Here is a 23,120-nt window from a genome sequence, read left to right as displayed (position 1 = left end):
GATTTTCATTGTAATATGAAACTTTGAATAGTTACGGGTTTCTGTAAAGAACTCACTATAGACGGCGCCACGGTCGCTTTGACCGAATATAAAATCATCATATCAAAAATTTCGATCTAGATGTATACATCGTTCCATAGCTTAATTGGCTAGAGCACCGACACGGTCAGTCGGAGACGCAGGTTCGATCCCCGCTGGAACGGTCGATTTTTGATATGATATTAAAATATTTATAAAATTTCCTAATGTGTGGGTAGTACAAAAATAAAATCGTACAAATTAGAAAGTGTCTCAGTTACAGCTGACACCACACCAACGTCCCATGCATCGCTGTTTCTCAGTCATTGTTCTTCTATATGAGGAAGGTTATCAGTTTTCAATGTAACCTTAAACTGTTATTGTTCAGTTTACTTTTTACTAATTTGGATTTTTTACTTGAAATAGAGACAGATATTCTTGGAAATTAGAGAGAAAGAGAGAATGTACTTCATCGCACAACATTTTCAAAGGCCTTATTAACACACACACACACCCTTTAGCCTATTGCAGTCCACTGCTGGACCGAGGCCTCCACAAATTCACGACAAAAAATGGCCCATAGTCACCACGCTGGGCAGGTGGGTTGGTGACCGTAGGGCTGGCTTTGTCGCACCAAAGACGCTGCTGCCCGTCTTTGGCCCGTGTATTTCAAAGCCGGCAGTCGGATGGTTATCCCTCCATCGGTCAGTTTTTTAAGTTTCAAGGTGGTAGCGGAACTGTATTATCCCTTAGTCGCCTCTACGACACCCTAGGGAAGAGAGGGGGTGGCTAAATTCTGTACTGCCGTAACCACACAACAGTTATTGACAAAAACGCCTCATTAAAATAGTAAATTAATGTTTGAATCATCTTCCGTAAACATAAATTAAACGTTCAAAACAAAGCAATGCCCATCTTGTTGACTGCTTAATATATTTTTAATGTTAAATTGACGTAACAACGTTACCGGTGTTCGCCGTTAATGATAAATACATTGAAACTAAAACTAGTACACAATTAATACTACGGTAATTTACGGCGTATGATGGATAAACGTTTTCTGTCACAACATGTAAGTTGTCATTTTGGTATTTCCAATCCGTAACTGTAATACTAACAAATTATGTGGGTAAGATGTGAGGCTCTTCTCGTATATGTTTATTTACTAGTTGTAGCGTTAATTTGAGAACAAATATAGCCTATATATAGCCTTAGGTTAATGGGCTATCACAAACGCCTCATTAAAATAGTAAATTAATGTTTTAACCAACTTCCGTAAACATAAATTAAACTTTCAAAACAAAGCAATGCCCATCTTGTCGACTACTTAATAAATAAGCTTAACATTTAAACATGGTCGTCTGTTCCGAAGGCAGCCAAAACATCATGCTAGTGCTAACTAATTAATAACATGTGAAGAAACTCACGGCTGATATACAGTAATGTTTGGTTAAATGTTAAGTGCGATGTCTGATTAACGTTGATGTAAGGATTCCGTCTTACGGGAAAGTACTTCATACTTTTTTTTAACTTCATTTTAATATTAAACTTAAGCGCGATAAAACAATTTCTTTTACGGGGAACCCCCTTTAATTTTTAACTTTTGTTGTAGGTTATATTGTAGGCGTTTCTATAATATTTATTTTTTAAATTTAAGTAGTCTATTTATTATAATTAAGAATACATATGACGCTAGTATAGTATTTGTTGTCACAAATACACACTATGCTGTAGACCAAAAATTTTTTTTCTTTCAAAATAACACAATGATTGCAATACTTGGTATCTAAATAATGTCGGTTCACAGACGTTCACTGACAGTTCGAAAGTTTTAGAATTACTGTAATTTTTGTACCTAACACACATTAAAAGTAGCCTAAATGTATGTTCGCTTTTAACTTCAGAACTGTTGCACCAAATTGAATAATTATTTTTCTTGTGTTCGTAATTGTCAGAAAAAAGGTTGTATTAAAGTAATTAAAAAAAAGTTAATGTGTTCGCGGAATAAAGCAGAATGAAGTTAAGAAGTTAAAGAATAATGAATCATTCCGGAGACATGCATATATTAGTATTATGACGGTCTTATGATTCGGGCATTACTACCTACTACTTAACGTAAGTTTCTCATTATTTCTTGTTACCATAAATGCTGAAAAAGCCTATGCCCAGCAGTTGATTCCTACAAGTTGAAATAAAAAATCGATTTCAATTAATCGACAAGTAATAAATACAAGATAATTAGACGAAAAAAATTAACAAACACACTAGTCGTCACTACGATTTTCGAGGGTTCCCCCCAATTTCTCTGGGATTCCATCATCAGATCCCGGTTTCCTTATCAACGTACCACTATATATATATATATATATATATATATATATATATATATATATATATATATATATATATATATATATATATATATATATATATATATATATATATATATATATATATATATATATAGTGGTACGTTGTACGTATGTACGTATATATATATATATATATATATATATATATACATACATACACACACACAACGTCAACTGAGTAGCTTCCTCCTTTTTTGAAGTCGGTTAAAAAGAGGGCTATTTTATTTTTTTATTTTATTTTTTAAAATTAGATGGCAATTTAGTTAGGTTTCCAGGACGAACTTATCGTCATATAGTATGTTGTTTGAATATAAAATTATGAAACTTATAAACTTAACTTATGGGTTCCAAACAATAGGACTCGGAGTATAGAGTAAAAATACAGTAATAACTTATTTACGCAAATTACGACATACAATATTAAACACTAAATTAATGTTTTAGAATAAATTTAAACTTTTTTCTCACAAAAGCCGTTTTACGCAGTGGTAGTTTCGTAATAAACTTGATTAACTTGAAAAAAAATAACATATATTTATTGTCGAAAGAAATAAAAATATAACGCTGTATCAAATACGAAATGCAAGAAAAAATGTATATAAATTTCAAGTATTCAAAATAAATATAACACAGCCTTGTTACGTACAGAAATGGTGTCGATAAACCGGATAAAGTTGAAAGTTACGAACCTTCTTGTCCGAAGACGACACACGTTAAAGACACTAATGCCAAGAGTTGTGACACAGGCTTCATTCTCACTTAACGTCCGTTCGATGCGAATGCCGAAAGCGTACTGACTGCCAACTTCGTCACTTGCATATATTAATGTTTGGTTTGTAGTATTTTTTTTTCGTATGCAATGATTCATGCCATGATCGATAGTATCGGATTGATGACGTGTGAACAAGTATATAATTGTTTGACAATATGGATTTGGAATCGGTGTGTATAGGAAGTGTAATTTGTGATTAGTCGGGATGAATTGGTCAAAATTGTAACCAGTGGTTCTCTGTCTGTTACACGCTTGTTGTTGTTGTTAAGTAACGTTGTTGTTAAGGTGTATGTTTAATTTGCGCTAAAAATTTACTGAAGTAACATGTATGAAATGGTTTGCCCCCATTATGTCAATAGTCTACAAAAATGATTTTAATCGAATCTCGACCGCATCGGTTAATCACCAGTTCGTGTTATTTTGGCACTATTTTGATTAATTGAAAATTTTCAAAATTGTATATGTAAAAAGATAGATTGTTATCAACCTTAAGTATACCTAGGTATTTCTCTGCGAACTGTGTAACTGTTTGTCGTGTGCGTGGATCAAACCTGCAACCGCCAGCGCAACATCCACAACGAAACATATTATTTATTATACAATATCACGTAGATTGGAGAAAACACAGAGGAGGCTGATCGGCTTTGACGAATGATAATAATGAAAGACCGCTAATGTATAATAAAATTTAAAACGTATATTGCACATTTTCAAATTAATCTTAAATTTTGACGGTACTTAATTATCGGACGGATACGGATTTGTATAGGTTTGATTCTTATTCGTAACATAATAGATTTTCTAGAATATTTTTATTTTTATATTAGAATATTTTTATTTATATATTATAACTATAGAACTTAACTGCTCTTAAAAGCTTACGCTTCAGCCTGTAATATCCCAGTGCTGGGCATAGCCTCTTTCGGTTCGGATTTGATCTGAGCTCAATCTACTACGCTGCTCCGATGCGGGTTGGTAGATATATTCGCTACTGTGAGTAACGATCGCTATCAGGTGTACATGAAAACAACCGGGACCGACGGCGAAACTTGCTCTTCGAGGCACGGTGGGAAGGCTAACAAAGACTGTACAAACACCCAGACCACGGCAAACATCTGTATAGCCAATACAAGTATTTGTCATGTACGGGAATTGAACCCGCAACTGTCGAGGCAACAGCAACAAACCAGTTTTGTAACCGTTGCGCCAGCGCGTCGTAATTAAGTTTACTGTTATGACATTATGTATATTTGGTTTAAGAATATGAATAGGTACTAACAATTGGCACATCTCCTTTAAACCCCAAATGGTATTGCTTAAGAATCTCTCGATCTGAGACGGGTTTCTTTACATATCTTTTACAAAAATAATAATTTATTTTTAAAGTTTTAATTTGTAAAATGACGATTCGGAAGTGCTCTTGGAGCCTATTTGAATAAAGCTATTTTTGATTTTGATTTTGACAGTCTTTTAGTAAAGTTCTCGTACTGTCGTCTCCCATCGGAGACTTACAGGTATCTGTAAATATATTTCGAGTTAAACTTAAAGCAAAGGGATATTTCTTTCTGCGTACAGATATTTACTTACGGATATTTCTCTCAACGTACTTATAAGCCATAGCTTAAACAGTCTTCTATTTTCAGGAATAAATTGTTTGATTAAATATACCATTTCGAATGATTGAAATAGGGTTGTCAAATTAGACAAAATAATACTGAAGTTAAAACAGATAATTAAATAATTAGTTAATGAGCTTGCGATAAAAAAATGATTGTAGACCGTACAATCTAATTTTTTTTAATGAATGTAATGTAATTATAGAATTGGAATGAAATTTATTATAAAAAAACTAGTAAAAAAAATAACATTGCATGATTTGCGTATCATCACAGAAGTATTCTTGTCGCAAAATACATAGCGATATAGCGGGGCGTTAATTTGGGTAAGAGAGATATATTTTGTGGTTTTTTTTTTTGACAGAGTATAATTCTATTTATCAAAATGAACTATTAATTAAACTGTAACATTTGAAGAGTATTGTGTGAAATTTTCATGTAGAAAAACTAATCAAAATTTGAACTGTAAAGAATTTCTAAATTTAAAAGTTTTACCGGCTTACCTCACACTGAATCATCGATTCCGAGAACATAAAAGATTTTTGCTAACTTCATTGATGTCTAAAGCATCTTATTTAGTATTTTATTTTATTATTTAGAATTTTTATGTTACTCCATAAATTTTTATTTACTTTTATTTTCTTTAATGACCCGTCCCTTGTTGAACAATCTTCCTTTTTACGTTGCTGATACTTATATAATTATTCCAGTTCAATACAGTCTCGTACCAGATGATTTTCCAGTAGGTCTTGTGAGTTTAGCCATTTTAGCAATAATATAACACAAATCTTGACAAAAATCGGAAATCACATGCAGTGTATTTCTCTACATTGACTAAATACAGAGTATAGGTACAGTCAAGTTTGTTCTTGGGTTTAAATTTCTATAATTAACGGGTGGTTCTGATTAGGGATTAAATAGAGAGCGTTATAGCTAACCGGTGCGCTGACTCATTTATGAAGCGCGGTTGGTTAAGCCTTTAGCCCAAGTTAACTAACAAAGACTGCGTCTTCGTTTGTATTGAATTGATTCATCTAAAAATTTCACAATGTTTTGATAATGTTGTCCATAAAGAAAATTCTATTAAAAATGTGCTAAAAATGGTAGGTAAATACCTAAACCCCACCATTAAAATATATGTGTTTATGTATTTAAAAAAAATCTTTAGAAGGTACGACAATATTAAACACAAAAGTGATTTTGAAAACCATTTATTAGATATTAATCGTTTCATTTTTGTAGTTACTATTTTATTTTAGATAAGTATGAGTAAATTGGCATTACATGCAATGACGTAGTGAGCTTAACTCGCGCCCGGGGCACAATTCCTTTTTAGCGCCCACTCCAATCGAAAACCATGTAATATGTCCAGCAATTTTTTGTTTTGCGGACATGATGCCCCCCTTGCGCCCCTCGCCACTGATTACATGCTGTAGATCATGTACATCCTGCACAAGGACAAATACAAATGCGGTTTCAGTCAATCAATACAAATACCATGTATGTCTAAACAATTGCGTCAAGCATTTCTGATAAGGAAAAATAAGCCTGCAATACAGAATACAAATCGATTGATTTATAAACAAATGGTGTTTGTAAAATACAATAAAAAACAGAGCTTTTGGAAATTTCGTTGAAATAGACAATAGTTAGATTATTCAATCATTTTCGTAATAATAAAGACTAGTGATGTTAGTTTTTAAAATTTCACGATGAAACGAATTTTTCGGATTTTATCGCGGTTTATTAACTTTTGATTCCCGACGTTTCGGATACTTTACAGCAACCATGGTCACGGGAGTCCTCCCGAAAAAGTTGTTTCATTGTAATAAGTGTAATTAGCGTAAACATTAGAAAACACTATGAACTTATTTTGTTTGACGACCCTGGCGTCAGCAACGTCGCCGGAATATCGGGAGTTCCAATCTCTTACGTCTCCTCTCTACTGGACATTGGCAAAGTCAGTATGGATGTGTTTATATGAGACGAGGATAATTCTTACAGCCGATCTCTTTCTTTCAGTCACAATTAGCTTACAAAGCTCTTGAAATATATAAATATAAAAGTCTCGTGTCACAATGTTAGTTATCACACTTCTCTGAAACCACTTGACCGATTCTCATGAAATTTTGAGTGCATAATGGGTAGGTCTGAGAATTGAACAACATCTATATTTCATCTCCCTAAATGTTATGGGATGTCCACCCCTAATTTTTTTTAATTCTTAGATAAATTTTTTATTTTTTATTTTATTATAATTTTGCGTTGAAAAATACATACAACTCTAAATTTTCACCCCTCTACCACCAACCCCTATTTTTAAATAGCGTTTAGCGGCAAGCCAACGTTTGCCGTGTCAGCTAGTCCTAAATATAAAATTCTCGTGTCACAATGTTAGTTATCATACTCCTCCGAAACGACTTGATAGATTTTTATGAAATTTTGTGTGCTTACCGTGTAGGGGTCAGCTTCAATATACATAAGTTTTACGTCGAAAAATTGTAATGTGTCATAAAATGTAGCAACCTCTAACATAGCTTAATAATTTATAATAAACAAATAAATCAAATACAATTTTTAAAAATTTGTAAAATTACGAGTCAATAGTGCTTTTGAAGCCTACTGAAACCAAATAATTTTGACTAATATTTTGACCAGCCACACCTAAATATAGCCTTCTACAAATAAACACTGTTATATAGAATAATTAACTTGTATATACCTAGATGGTGTTCAATTAGTCAACTGTTTCGTACCTATTTTAGGATAATTATGGTTTTTTTAGAGAACAGCAATATTATTACTTCCTGTTATTCTAAGTTTCATTTCGAACGTTTTAGTTGAAACATAAGTTTTATAAATTTAAATAAGTTTATTTATTTCGACCCTGTCTGCTTCCTACTCTTTTATAATTTTTTAGTTGCTAGAGTTTGACGTTATTAACTTTACTTTTAAATAAGAAAATAACGTAATTTTTCTAATGAATTAGTCAAAATTATGATGAGATCAGTAGAATAATCAATAGATTTATCTTAATTGATCTAAATATAATTATTGTTACTGTTGGTATAGTTTTGTACAAGAAATAGAAAAAAAAGTAATAAAATATTCATTAGAACGATAATATTTGTACCTATCCGGTATAATTTTTGTAGATGTCTGTGCTTCGTAGTGGACTCTTATTTTTATTACTCGACAGCTGTTGTTCTGTCTTATAGTTTGCAAGTTGTAGACTATCAAATGCGTTAAGTTAAAATAATGTTCAAATTCAGCTTGTATCCCATTGCTGGGAATATTGCTTTCACCATGTAGGGGAAGGATCAGAGCTTAATCCATAACTCTGCTCCATTGCGGGCTGGCTGATATTTTCCGTTGATATTGACCGAGACCGACAGATTAACGTGTTATCCGATCCACACTTGAGAGACTAAGTAGAACTAAATATAATGATTTCTGATTTTAAAATTTTATGTTAATTTTTTTAAATTTTTTTTCATTTCCGAAGAAACCACGAAGTATTAGAAAGTTTAATGAATCGTCTAGAATTGGTCCAGCCGTTCGTAAATTTACTGATTCGTTAGTTAAATGTAGTTTTTTTTTTAAATTTTTAATTTTTATTGACTACTTGTTGATTCATCATAGCGTCATTCAAAGCAATTTAAAGTTTAATAATCGCTTCTTAAGTTTCATACTATTAGGGGATTCACTTAATAATGTAAAAAATGTATGATTCTAGTTCTGGTTATTAATAAATTTTGATAAGAAGTCATATACAATTAAAATTATAATTCTTGTTAATGTGTTATAGTTATTGTACTTAAAAATGAATGGCGATATCGATTGCTTATGTGAGTCACTAGGTATGTGTTTTAATACTATAAAGGTGGCAAACAAACGTACGGTCCTAATCCTAAGCGGATACCGTAGCCTATGGATGCCTGGAACACATCACATTGTACAGGAGCACTCCAAGGCCGTTATCGACCCTATATCATACGTCGGACGGTCCCTCGAAGCTCTCGCTGCGGAATTATATGATTGACCACAGAACACGAAACTACTTGAGAGCATTATTTTGCTGTTATCTTCTGTAAAGTTGATCTAACTCCTCAGCCGGGCTGCTTCTAATTCTTAGAAACATTACCTGATGTGCCATAACTCAGTAAATATATGCGTGAGCCCTGTATCATTAAGCGATCATAGACGTTGCGATAATAACATTTTTTTTTCTTCAGGGAATAACTGTGATTCACAACAATTTCATTGTTTTAAAATACATCATACTGTCTTCACAAAGTCTTGGTTCTTTGTATTATTATGTATGTTGTATATGTATGATGTGATCATGGAACTTGGAAAATCAACCGCTCTGGTGTAGTACGTGTAGTTGCTTAAACACCGACTGTTTGCGGGTTTGATTTCCGACCGGGACGGATATTTGTATTTGTACAAATATTTCTTACCCCATGTATAGGTATATCCCCTCATATTTCTTTCTTCCCTACCGTGCCTCAGAGAGCACGTTAAGCTGTTGGTCCCAGTTATAATAAATACTTAATAGCGATCGTTACTCATACTAGAGAATATATCTGAATCTCTTTGATTGTATCTTGGATATATTTTGTTTGATTGATGTCACAGTCTTTGCTATAGGCATGAAATAGATGGAGTGGAACAGTAGATTTGTGACTATGTTCCCCCCGCCGCTGTTCCGATTGATTAAAATTATAAAATTTTACTATCAGTGAAATATTTGTCTTTCACGGTAGTTGAATGTAAGTTAATAACTTATAATAATTATTTTATAATTAATCGTTGTTTCGACTAATTCTATTTTTTTTATAATACACTATAAAACTAAATAATTAGTTTTAATATATTTGTTTAGATAACAGTTATTACTACTGCCCACGAGGCGTATGTCAAAAGATGCAGTTATGTATTGTTAGGTATATATAAAAAAAATTTTACTCCATGTCCTGTTCCCTATTACTAAGGAAAACATGTCCATTGCATCTCATCACAGCCAAGGCTTTATCAAACTCGAAAATCAAATGTCTCTAACTTAGTATAGGAATCTAAAATTTTAATATTATAAAGTACTAGACCAAGACGAATATATACAGGACTTTTTTTATGTCACTAGGTCGGCAAACAAGCGTACAGCTCACCTGATGGTAAGCGATTACCGTAGCTTATAGACCGATCCGATCTCCAATCCCCCCAGGAGCTCTGGTCACCCTACTCACCAACAGGAACACCATACTGCTTGAAAGCAGTATTATTTTGCTGTGATCTTCTGTAAGGTCGAGGTACTACCCCAGTCGGGCTGCTTCTTATTTTGAGCAGGAAATTCCTGCTGTGCCCTACCTCAGTTAAAACATTTATCATGTGCGAGCTTTAAAACATATGAAAAAAATAAGCTCCATGAAATGATGAAAATCTGGCCCTCGCGCTTTTTTGATCTACTAGTACATTCCGCAAGGAAGCTAAAGCCAAAGAAAAAGAAGATCTACTAGTATAACAGCTATTATCTGTTTCGCCAAAGAACTTCGCCATAACATTACAAAAACTTATTTTTTACGTTACATACTTTTCGTAACATTATTTTTTTATCCTATCCTAATGACATTATAAATGCGAAATGTTGCGAGGATATTACATAGATGGATATTTTTTACTGTTTCACGGAAAAATTGTTGAACTCATTGCAATAGTAATGAAATTTAATACGTAGGTACTGGGGAACCATAACAACAGAGATGTTTTATCCGTACATAATTAAACCGATTATGAAGGAAAATATTTTTCCTTGTATACGGTATACAAATAACTTAAATTTTAGGTACTTGTTACAACAACTACTACTAATTGTTTTGAAATTAATGTAGTTGTGTGATATGTATGTTAAAATGTAATTTTTTTATTTTTTTTTATTTTTTATTTTTTTTTTATTATTTTATTTTTTTTTATTTTTTAACACAATACACACACGGTCGTCTGTTCCTAAGGTAAGCAACTTAATGCTTGTGTTATAGGTTACAGCCGACTGGTATACAGCTACATATTTTTTTTTTTCGATAAACATACTTATAAATAATACATATATAAATATATAAATAAATATATAAATAAATATATAAATAAATATATAAATACATATTTATATTACAACCCAGATTCGGGGTGGGAATCGAACCCACAACCCTTGGAGCAGAAAGCAGGGTCACTACAAACTGCGCCAACGGGCTAGTCTATTTTCCTTTACAGTTCTTTTCTTAGCAAAAAAAAAAAGAAAAAACAAAATACTCTTTTCGTACATTTATTAAATTCATTAAAATTCACTCCAATATGTCTAATAAAAAAAGTTTAAAGAAATCTATTATCACATTCTCGCCATTCCTATTGTTTTTAGAGCGTCGAAGTAACGTTATTTATCCAAGGTAGGTAGTAAAAGACTTTAGTGTAAACACTCGGTACTCCAACTCTACCGCAGGGTACCGCACCGAAGCTGACGATACCGGCTAGCGAGTAGCGTCCACCTTCTTCGAACATCAGAGGGCCGCCCCCGTCTCCTCTGCAAGAGTCTAAACCCTTCTCTCCTCCAGCGCATATGTGCTTTTCGCTGATAGTCGAGGAGTATCTATGTGATATATCCTTATATATTTCTTTGCAGCGCTGGAATGAAAAAAAGGACTATTATTAACATTGAGCTTTCAAATATTTTACTTAACTTAAACAGTCAAAATCAAAAATTACTTTACTACTATAAATTTAAACAATCAAAATCAGGAATTACTTTACTACTAATAAGACTGAAGCCACTACACTTTTATCTGCAAACACAATTTAAATTACTACACAGGTTACTATTATTCTATGGAAGCTTTCTTGGCTTAGAGATTACTGTATCACTGCGAGAATACCATTCATCCAATTATGTAAGTGTATCATATCGTAGTTTTTATCTAGTTATTATTGATTTTTCCTCCTTAATTTGTGCACACTTCTAACCGCTGCTACTGTATCGTGTCCAGTAACCAAAGGTTATCTGGAAGAAATCGCTATTTAGCGATAAGATCGCCTTTGTACATCTTGTATTGTATTTTTCTTTATATGTGTCTGTATTTCGGTGTACATTAAGAATAAATAAATAAATAAAATAATCATTCATACCATACCGTATCATATAGCTTCTATTGTAATAAAGTCGTAAGAATCTCATTGTTTACCTTCAGAGGAACATACGGTAGCTCGACGTAATGCTTCACAACATCTTCTTCTTGATCGCTCGATGGCTTGCTGCCCCAGCCGGCGTTGATCAGCCTCAGATTTTCTGGCGGAGAAACTGTTATGTCGGATGTCGGTAGACAGATCGGTCTTATGAATTCTGAAATTAATAAAAATAATAGTTTAGTAAAAGTTTGACTTTCTTGATATATTTTTGATTTGTCTAAAACTTCAGACTAATTATTTATTTTCATTTGTCTATATTAATCTACATTTCTTCACTTACTTATGTGTAATTTTGTTATTGGGTGTGTGGTTGGCTGTTACCTTATTTTTTAAATTTAATTTTAATGATTTTCATCATAACAAAGAAATAAATAAAAAAATGTTTAATTTTCCTTAATACTTTGATAATTTGAGGAAATTATAACACTACTAAGGGCTACAATTTCCTCGCAAATACAAATAGCCCTTCAATTGACATGAAATGACATGGTACGTCCAGCGCGATAAAATACTAACTTTTGACATTCGTATAAATTACTTTTTCATTAATTTGTTTAAGTTGTTGTCTTTAAATATGTTTACCGTTGTAAGGAACTGGCTTGGCAAGTTTTAGGATCGCAATGTCGTGACCGTGGTAGTCTTGATTGTAATGGGCATGTGAGGCTGTAGCCTCTATTGCGATGGTGATGGCGCCGCCGTTGCAGATCTTCTTCCCGCCGACCATCAAACAGTCAGGTCCAGAATTTGTTTTGTTGAATTCTCCGAGACGAACGTTTGTCCTGTAAGAAATATGTACATACGTGCTAGCTGCGTTGCATATTGCGGTTTCAGTCGCGTAATTTCCATTCCTAATAAGTATGTCTTATTGACGCTTTTATGACGCCGCGTTAGCGCAACAGGTTTCAGCCATGGATTGTACCTGTTGCGCTGGCGGTTGCGGGTTCGATCCCCGCACATGACAAACATTTGTATTGACCATACAGGTGTTTGCCGTGGTCTGGGTATTTGTGCAGTCCTTGTGGGTCTCCCCACCGTGCCTTGAAGAGCACGTTAAGCCGTTAGTCCCGGTTGTTATGTACACCTGATAGCGATCGTTACTCATAGTAGGGAATATATCCGCCAACCCGCATTGGAGCAGCGTGGTGGATTAAGCTCTGATCCTTCTCCCACATGGGGAAAGAGGCCTATGCCCAGTATTGGGATATTACAGGCTGAAGCGTATGTCTTATTCTGAAAATCCAGTAATCTACATATCAAGTACGTAGCAAAGTAGAGTGTTTACATAGGTATATAGATATTGAATCAATATACGTCTTTACGTATATTGATTTTAATTTACAATAATTATTTTTTGCGTGAAAGAGTAGCACACATTCACATATCCTCAGAAACTTTTGCATGTATATAATAGTATTGGTAGAGTGTAAATACTAATCTAAGATATTATATATAAGTCGGCAACAGCCGCTCTGTTGTAATGGGCTGAACCGTGTATCAAAATTTACAATCAGCTTTGATTTTGCGAATTGAGAATATTATCCAAATTAAAAAACAAAATCAACTCACGGAGATTGATATAAGCACTGAGCAGCTGTCAATACGTATCTTGAGCTGATGATTACGCCTGTACAGGTCGGCCTTCCATTAGCTTCGATCAGAGCCAGCCAGGGAAACTGGTTGATAGCCGCGTCTCCGCCTGGAAAAGATTTAATAGTTTCTTAGTGTTTTGTATATTTGTAACTATACTGCATGACTTTAGTCTATTCTCATTAAGAAAGTATTGAGACATTGCTGTCACTAGGCCTTAGGCACGAACCTTGACCAATGTTACCAACTTTTAGTAAATTAAAACGGGCGTAATCGTCCTAAGGGCGGAGTCCTTTGAATGCGATGCGAAATTAAAACGTCGCGTTCAAATTTACAAGTTAACGTAAGCCATTAAGCCAGACATTAGGAACACAATTTTTTTTTTTGTGTAGTTGTTCAAAAGTGATATCCGTACATACCTATCGTCGGCGATTAATTTTTGAAAATGTATGATGATATGATGAAAAAGAAGGAAGATGAATCGACCACGCTGTTCCACTGTTTAGTGATAATATACGATAACATATGAAACAGAAACGTACTTTTGAATAATATTAATTGCAAAATTATTTAATTTATTCATAATGTAATATGATAAATATGGAAGCTTTATTACTTGCTTTGTATGCGTATAAGTTATGTTTTACTGATAAACGAATAAAAGACGATAAATCCGGGATTATAATTAACATCAATAAATAGAGTTGCTCATAATTGCTTTATAAAAATATTTATACCAATAAAATGTATGTCCCTTTGTTACAAAATGGGAGGTTTTTAATTTGTAATGAAAACCCAAACCACAAAATCAATCTTATCGATAAAATTAAATAAGTGAAGAATGTGTTCTGTAAAGAGTAAACGAGAAATAATTTCTTACTTATCGACATTGGAACCTATTTTTGTATTACGAGTATGCTGTCTTTTTCCATAATTAGCCCGGGGAAATGAAAATAACTATGTACTTTTGTGACATTTACAATTACATAACTTATGATTAACTCATCCAACACGGTAACCTCATCCCCAAACATGAAGGGTTAACTGTATCAAGTAATTATTTAATGAAGCCTGTTAATGGGTTATCTTATTCAATGGGTTTCTGCCCTTTACAAAACGAAGGATAATCCCTAAAGGGGTATCCGAGTGGGTCTTTTGGGAATTAAGGTAAACGTCAAAATAGGGGGTAGCTTATTTTGTTAATCGAAATTGGTTTATGCGAGGAGTACGTGTTAGAAATAAACAATATGTTCCAAAGCAAGGATGTAATGGATATGCCATTTTATGATTCGGTAACGGATGCGAATATTTGAATAATATTATATCGGTTTCGGATATTCCGGTACCACTATCTGTAGAGTTATTTATCAAAGAAAGATAATCAAATGGAATATGTGCGGCTCTGTAGCGTGTGTGTCGACTTGACAAATAGAGAAAAAAAAAACATCTTATAACATGTTTTTTAGACTTCGTCGCTCTATTCGAAATTATCTGAAACATTCGTTCCGGTTACGGTTACGGATATTTGCTTATTTCGGATATACGATAGATTCCGTTACGGAGCTCCGTAATATTACTATTCCAAAGTATGAAAAGTGGTTTGGACCTGAAGAACTTACTTGTTTTACGATGATCATCAGCAAGGTCTAAACCACAGCACTCCGATGTGGGGCTGGGCGGTTTGTCTGTTTGTCCGCATGTTTCTGTTTCTGAAACAATAGTTATTTTAAGGTATAAACATCATAATACTGGACAGTATAATATAATTATTAGATTATATGTATAGATATGGTCTATCTTTATTTTATTTTATTATGTCAAAGTTCAAAAACGTATGTTACATTTTATAAATGAATGAGAAAAATATATCATAATTGAACACGATTTAAATGAACACTTAATTACGTGAACAAAATAAGCTTTAGTGCATCTACTCGTGTGAACGTGGAACATTATCAAAAGTTAGGATTGGTCGGCCTTTTTCGATAAAACATGCACGTGACTGATACAGTTTAATTATGTACAAAAAGGCGTTTAAAAATATGTAATAATAAATACGTATATAAAAAAATAAAAACATCATAAATAATAAAATACGAATTGAGAGGTTAATAAATTACATTATTGTTAAAAATACATAATAATAAAAGATAAACTCGCTCATGTCATGAGTATAATGGTTACCAATCTATCGTGAAACTTAATTGACAATAAAATTATAATAACTAGTAAATGTGCAGCTAAAAGCAGTGTTATGCGAATCGATGAGAACAGGTTACATTAATATGATGATCTAATTTGTATATCGCATTAGAATGGAAATGGCAATCGGCACATACATATGTATTAATTCTTGCAAGGCAGTCGAGTTAAACAGCATACAACTTGATTTTATATGTAGCGTAGTAACAATCGATTTGAAGTAATATTTTTTTTTAATTACAGTAAACGTTCCTTCTTTATACACGGTTCCCGCATTCTTCGCTGGGTAAAAAGTGTGACCATTTTTCTGTATTCCTGACTAAAATTTTTTTTTATTCCCGTATGTAGTCGAAGGAAAAAGATTTGGCTTTTTGAACGTACGTACGGATTCTGATACAAATGTTTTGCAATGTTAGAAACATTTTGACACAGCAAAGTGAATTGTTAACAAAAAATATTAACCGTTAGATGAGCTGAAACCATACACATTAAAATCGTGTTAGTATTAAAATGGCAAATTTATAATGTCACAGCTGAATATCAATCAGAATTCAAAGACAATTTTTTACAAGTGTCAAAAAAGTAAAAACTACACAATTTTTTAGCTCTTACCTAAGCGTGATAATAAAAATTAATAACTGATAATTGTAATGAAAATGAAATTGCCATTAAATTGATTTCAATTAATTTAAATTTATTTTTTCTTCTATCCAAAATAATAATATATTCCGAATTCACGGTTCTTGTTTTTGCAGCATATGGGCGAAACGTAACGGAAGCCTCACGACTAAGGAACTTATACCTACTGTATATAACTAGGTAGGCAAACAAGCGTACGGCTCACATGAAGGTAAGCGATTACCGTAGCCTGACGCCTGCAACGCCAGAAGCATCACAGGCACGTTGCCGACCCTCAAACCCCACCCGGAGTTACTGTCACCCTACTCACTACAGGAACATAACACTGTTTGAAATCAGTATTATTTAGCTGTGATCTTCTGTAAGGTCGAGGTACGTAGAGGTATTAAGAGATAGATTCTCTTGATGAAAAATTACACAAAAAATATAACAGATAAAAAAAAATTGAAATAAAAATTAATTAATTATTTTATTGTAATTTCCCATTTAAAACCATCGATCGATGTGTTGTTATCTTGCACAATAATAATCATAAGATATCCCGATTGGGATAATTTCGGGAGCGGAGATCAGAAAAAAATTAGTTTTGTTTTAAAATTCTCTTAAAAGGTTACTTATTTTTTTATTTATGACTGTCTAAAAAGAAATAGACGGCCGCGTTGGCGCAACGGTTACAGCCATGGATGGACAGGTACACCTGTTGCGCTGGCGGTTGCGGGTTCGATCCCCGCACATGACAGAAATTTGTATTGTCCATACAGGTGTTTGCCGTGGTCAGGGTGTTTGTGCAGTCCTAGTGGGTCTCCCCACTGTGCCTCGGAGAGCACGTTAAGCCGTCGGTCCAGTTGTTATCATGTACACCTGATAGCGATCGTAACTCATAGTAGGGAATATATCCGCCAAACCGCATTGGAGCAGCGTGGTGAATTAAGCTCTGATCCTTCTCCTACATGGGGAAAGAGGCCTATGCCCAGTAGTGGGATATTACAGGCTGAAGCGAATATTAATAAAAAAGTTTGCTTGTTGTAATTAGTACCATACAAAACAGGCAGCTTGGCGTCTAAGATATTAATCGACATCTCAGATATTTTGGCGTATAATCCAAATATATTAGCCAAGTATTGTCATTTTGAAAGTATATTTTAAGACGGTAATTATAACTCAAACCAAACTGAGAGCATCTCACCACACGACAAGGATCTTTTCATCGTAACAGTCGAAAAGCTAGAACCTTTAATGAATTTCTTTGCCTCTAGGTGTTTGGTAACATTTAGAAGCAAAGGAGCACAGGAGAACAGTATTATAAATACTACAGATTTTTTTTAAAAAAAGACTTAAATTTAGTAGCATTAGCTTGTACCTAAGCATTTTTCAAAATACTTTAATTACTGTCTATACCTTATCTTAAAACCAGTAAATAAACATTCATAACGTAATATATATAGAGCTTTTTTAATATACAGCCTTGACTTACCTGCTAGTGCAGTGCAAAAGGCGGACACAAGCGTAAAAATTAAAAGGTGACTCTTTTGAGGTAACATTGTCTACTTGTACGATCGGCACGGACGTCTGTCTTCGACTAGCTTTTATATGAGACACATCAGGTTTTATATTGCCAGAAAAAAATAAATTTTAACTTTATTTAAAAAAATATTTTAATAGCTGAAGCATATATTCGGCTCATGATTATAGCAACGATAAAGATAATTTAGTGGAACTGTATTTCATGCAAGATCCTACTAATACAATAAAAATAAAAATAAAAATAGTAAGTGTAGAATTTTTACCGATTTTCTTTTGTAGAATCTACATTCCGTAATTAATTTATTAAAAATAGTATAATTTTAATTCGTAAAATGATAATTCAAAAGTCCTTTTTATATATATACTCGAATGAAGTAATTTTGATTTTGATATCACGTAAAAAAAAGTATCAACTTTTGATTCATTGTTGCATGATTCTTTGAATAGAAATCGTTTTGCCAATATATGTTTATTCGTGTTTTACACTTGTATTGTGTTGTATTGTTATGGTGTTTGTGCAGTCCTAGTGGGTCTCCCCAACGTGCCTCGGATAGCGCGTTAAGCCGTCGGTTCCGGTTGTTATCATGTACACCTGATTGCGATCGTAACTCATAGTAGGGAATATATCCGCCAACCCGCACTGGAGCAGCGTGGTGGATTAAGCTATGATCCTTCTCCTACATGGGGAAAGAGGTCTATGCCCAGTAGTGGGATATTACAGGCTGAAGCGAGCGATATTGTTATACGTTGTAAGGCAAATTCTGCGTGTTTATGGGATTTTTTTTAATCTTTTGGCTGGTAAACTGCTTACAAACATACGGCCTGGCTGATGGTAAACGGTTACCGTAGCACGTGGACACCTGCAGTACCAAGAATACCACAAGCGCCTTGCTGTCAGCACAGGGTATCCCCAGGAGCTTTTATTGCTCACTACCCACAGAAACACAATACTATTTAGGGGTACTGTTATTTGGCTGTGATCTTATGTAAGCTACTTCGCAGCTGGGCTGCAACAGATTTTGAGCAAGATATTTCCTGCAATGACCTTTTCAAATGAGAGAGATGCGGTTCAAAACCGGTGATAGGTGTCGTAGGCCTCCCCAAGTTAGCCGAACATCCCGGTTTTCCGCAATCTCCGTCCAGCCTTCACCGGCAATCTTGTCCAGCGCGCCGGAGAACGTCCCACACTGCGTTTGCACACGCGGTCTCCACTCCAAGTTGCGTCTGCTCTAGTGATCATCGTCCCTGCGACACAGGTGACCAGTCCATTTCCACTTAAACCTTTTAGAAAAAATTTAAATTTGACTACGACTTTGACAATCAACAAAAGAGTATAATATGCTATGTGTGCAAATACATACATGGTAGTGTGTGTAATTATTTTTTTATTGATTAAAATATTTTTATGCATAAGTTGAAAAAAAAAAATTAGTATTCTGCACTCTTTCTCTATATAAACTATAAATGTGCGAAATTTAATCGGTCCACGCATTTTCGTAAAAAGGGTTACAAAGTTTTTGCTTCACGTATAAATATATAGATTTAAAAGTAGTATTGTTTATTCATAATGCTATACAGCCATCAATCTGATAATTCCAATGAAAAAAAATGATAATATTTATACTTGAAATCATTCCACTTTAAACGTGTTTTAATTTTTTCTTTGTAAAAGCAGTTATGTTAGCAAATAAAAAAAAAAATCAAAACATAATTTTAATTAATTACTAAACTTGATTGTGTATTGGCATCGGATACTAAGTCTCCATTAATGTTTCTCAGGTTGAGATAAAATAAAATTTAAGCTTGCAATAAAACTTCTTTCTATGGACAGGCAGCAGGTGTATGGAATAGAGTTCAACAACCTTAATCAGATGAGATGATTCTGCGTAGAATAATATTTACGTGTTTTGATGTTTTTTTTATTGTTTGTATATTAATATGCTTTCATGCATAATTAATTAAATTATTTATACAGTCGTAGGGGTCCTTCGAAGCAACGTTCTATACCACTAGTGTGGAAAACATATGTACAATTGTTAGCGGTTAATGGTAGTTTATGGACGCCTGTAATGTTATAAGCGTATTCCCAACCCTAGCGCGTTGCCGACCTTTTAGCGCATTGCCGACCCTAGCGTGTTGCCGACCATAGCGCGTTGGCGATCTTAAGTGCATTGGTGTCCCTAAGCGCGTTAGCGATACATACATATGTATATTACATCAAACTTCAGCAGAAAGCAGGGCAAACTGCATAAACGAGCTAGCTTTTGTTGACTCCATTAATGTATCGATTAGGAAAGAAAAATAATAAGTAATATACGATATTCGATGCTATTAATTAAAAATTTAAATCTTAATTAATGTGAATCGAATCTGAAGTTGTAAATCGTATTTATTTATTTATTTTTTGTTTTCGTTGATGTGTGTCGTTAATGTGGTTGAAACAAGTTCACGGCACAGGTAGGTGACGTTGATCCCGACCGATAAGTGCTTACATACGTATATAGACTTGTATGGATATATGTGTATATATAAGAATGTTTACACGCTTATGTCACACTTTAAATTTTTATATGACAATTTTTACACATCCACCGACACAATACCATCTCCTCTGTCCTTAGTGTTGTAAAATGTAACGACTCGTCATTTACAACTGAATTTATTTTTATAAAACAACACCTAGGTTGCCTGGAAGAGATCGCTTTTCAGCGATAAAGCCTTACGCCCTTAAGCCCTTACTTTATGACATTTTCATCACATTGAAATCAATTTGTTATGTAATATTTCTGTTTTGGTATACAATAAAATGTATTATTATTATTGATGTATGTAAATTTCTATAAGATAAAAATTTTATCTAGCTATCACTACACAGATGCGTATTACTGATCTGATGGTATTGAGAACTAGACGATACGGAACGTAGGTCTTAATTGGAATATATATTGTATTCAAGTACCGATTCATATTATATGCATTAGAGGAATAAGCAATAATTTGTATAAAATGTTCCAGAGAATAATATGTATCGGAATCTCAGTGTCGTGTTGAAGCCAATTGCACTGATTTCTGAAACTTTATTATGTTTATCAGAAGTAACTAAAACTATACCAGAGACTTTAGTAGCATAATATTAAACAGGTTCTCAGAACCTGCTTTGCCTCATCTAATAAGCTAGAACTGTCATTTTATAGGTTGCTAGTAGAATATTAAACAGATCAAATAGCAGTAGTTTGATGGTGAAGCAGAAAAAAAAACGCATCTAATTTTTATTTTTATTTTGACACCGTTATATTTACCATAAATATTTAAATTTTCGTATAAATTATCAACAATAATTGTAATATTTGAGAATATACAGTGGATTAGCATACCGGATTAAGCTTTTTAACATCCTATCGAGGATGAGAGATCTTTGTCCAGATTTGGGTTATTGTAGGCTTAGTAGTACAATACAGTATATCACCATAAGAATTGCAAGAAAAGTCGATCACACAAAATTTTGAGAAAATTTAATATTTCAGAAAATACGTGACATACCTACTGGCATAATATTTGCTGATCTACTATGAACCTGTGCGGGTGACGTGATTATATTTATTTAACTTACAATTTGTGTAAGTATGTATGTTTGGTTGGACTCTTGGAACTCAATTTTAAAGCATATATCTTTAACAGTTTGAGCTGAAATTTTGTATACACGTTTAGTTTACAATGCATGTTTAGTTATGTGACGTCATTCTAAATCAAACATGGCGTCCACGCCCAAAATGGCGGAGTAGTTAATTATTAATGCACTCCTACAATATGCAGATAAATTGAGAGTAACTCGAAAAAAGGTTGGAGTTACTCTAAGTCCAATATGGCGAACCTGTAAAGATGGCTGCCTAAGTGTTTAGGTTTTTCTACCTCATGGGTATCAAATATGATATAATAACATAAAATATAAACCTGTTTCGTATTTAATATCTGTATTAGATTTATTATAATTTTTTTTTCAAGGGAAAAAGAACAATTTAAGATGTTCTGCGCATTTTCATGTGCAATTCGATAGTTGACAGATCAGTTAACTTTACTGATTATCACACTGCCTATACTGGCACTCATACGAGTAATAGCACGTCATTTTACGGCCTAAATAATCTTAATGTGATTTTTGATGCTAAATAAATATTGCACATCGTTTTGGAATCTTCTGATATTATTTCTAGTATTATTTGAGCGTAGAGTTATATTTCCGTGTAACCGACGTCACTTGTTATAATTGAGTAAAAATAACGACAGAATCCTCTTTGTTTCAGGAGCAACAAAAGAAATAGGCACTGCGCTGACTCGAGTATGTCTACGACACCGAGCCATCGAGTCGAGAATGAAAACATTTATCAGGTGAGACACTTTTATTTCCAATGTTTTAATGATAAAAATCATCTTACAAATAAATTTATATAAATAATAAGGTCTGAAAATTTTCTCTGATTACACTGAACTTGACGACGTGTTGGCGCAACGGTTATAGCACTGTTTTGTGGCTGTTGCGCTGGCGGTTCCGGGTTCGATTCCCGTACATGACAAATATTTGTATTGGCCATACAGATGTTTGTCGTGGTCTGGGTGTTTGAGCAGTCCTTGTGGGTCTCCCCACCGTGCCTCGGAGAGCACGTTAAGCCGTCGGTCCCAGTTGTTATCATGTACACCTGATAGCGATCGTTACACATAGTAGGGAATATATCCGCCAATTAGCATTGGAGCAGCGTGGTGGATTAGGCTCTGATCCTTCTCCCACATGGGGAAAGAGGCCTATGCCCAGTAGTGGGATATTACAGGCTGAAGTGTACACTGAACTTGTCCGTTAGTGTCCATATGTGAAGGAGAAGTTTTAGATAAAAAAAGTGTTGGTGGACAGTTTCCCTTCCATGAATATTTCATCTGGTGCTTATGATAGTCGTGACAGCGAGCATTATTAGTACCCGTTAGGCCAAAATTCAGAGAAAATATATCTACGACTACATCGATTAGACTTTACTTATTTTTATTTATTTATTTACAAAGAATCTTAACTCAAAACATTAGCATTCAACGGCGTGACAAAAATCATTGAGCCGTTATTAGCTGGATAGAAAAGATAAGCTCTACTTGTTGAAATTATACTTGTTT

At 33.8% G+C, this 23,120-nt stretch overlaps 2 protein-coding genes across 3 annotated transcripts in view; one reads left to right on the top strand and one right to left on the bottom strand.

The window, feature by feature from the left end:
* LOC123664617 (flocculation protein FLO11) overlaps positions 1-23,120 on the top strand; it is a 204,997-nt gene that overhangs the window by 141,080 nt on the left and 40,797 nt on the right. The window contains exon 4 of the mRNA XM_045599135.1: positions 22,268-22,352. Coding sequence (XP_045455091.1) covers positions 22,268-22,352 — 85 coding nt within the window. The remainder of the gene's footprint in view (positions 1-22,267; positions 22,353-23,120) is intronic.
* LOC123664487 (phenoloxidase-activating enzyme-like) lies at positions 11,085-18,037 on the bottom strand. 2 transcript variants are annotated; one of them, XM_045599025.1, is made up of 6 exons: positions 17,917-18,037; positions 15,221-15,310; positions 13,581-13,710; positions 12,597-12,793; positions 12,011-12,168; positions 11,085-11,456 (listed from the first exon to the last, which is right to left on the bottom strand). In XM_045599025.1, exons 1-6 carry the CDS (start codon positions 17,981-17,983, stop codon positions 11,190-11,192), a joined length of 909 nt encoding a protein of 302 aa, XP_045454981.1. In that variant the 5' UTR covers positions 17,984-18,037; the 3' UTR covers positions 11,085-11,189. The 2 variants fall into 2 exon arrangements, with proteins under 2 accessions (XP_045454981.1, XP_045454982.1); XM_045599026.1 differs by having other exon boundaries at positions 15,221-15,304.

The sequence above is a fragment of the Melitaea cinxia genome, chromosome 22, assembly GCF_905220565.1.
Source record: "Melitaea cinxia chromosome 22, ilMelCinx1.1, whole genome shotgun sequence".
Lineage (NCBI taxonomy): Eukaryota > Metazoa > Arthropoda > Insecta > Lepidoptera > Nymphalidae > Melitaea > Melitaea cinxia.
This window is presented reverse-complemented; position numbering and strand designations above follow the sequence as displayed.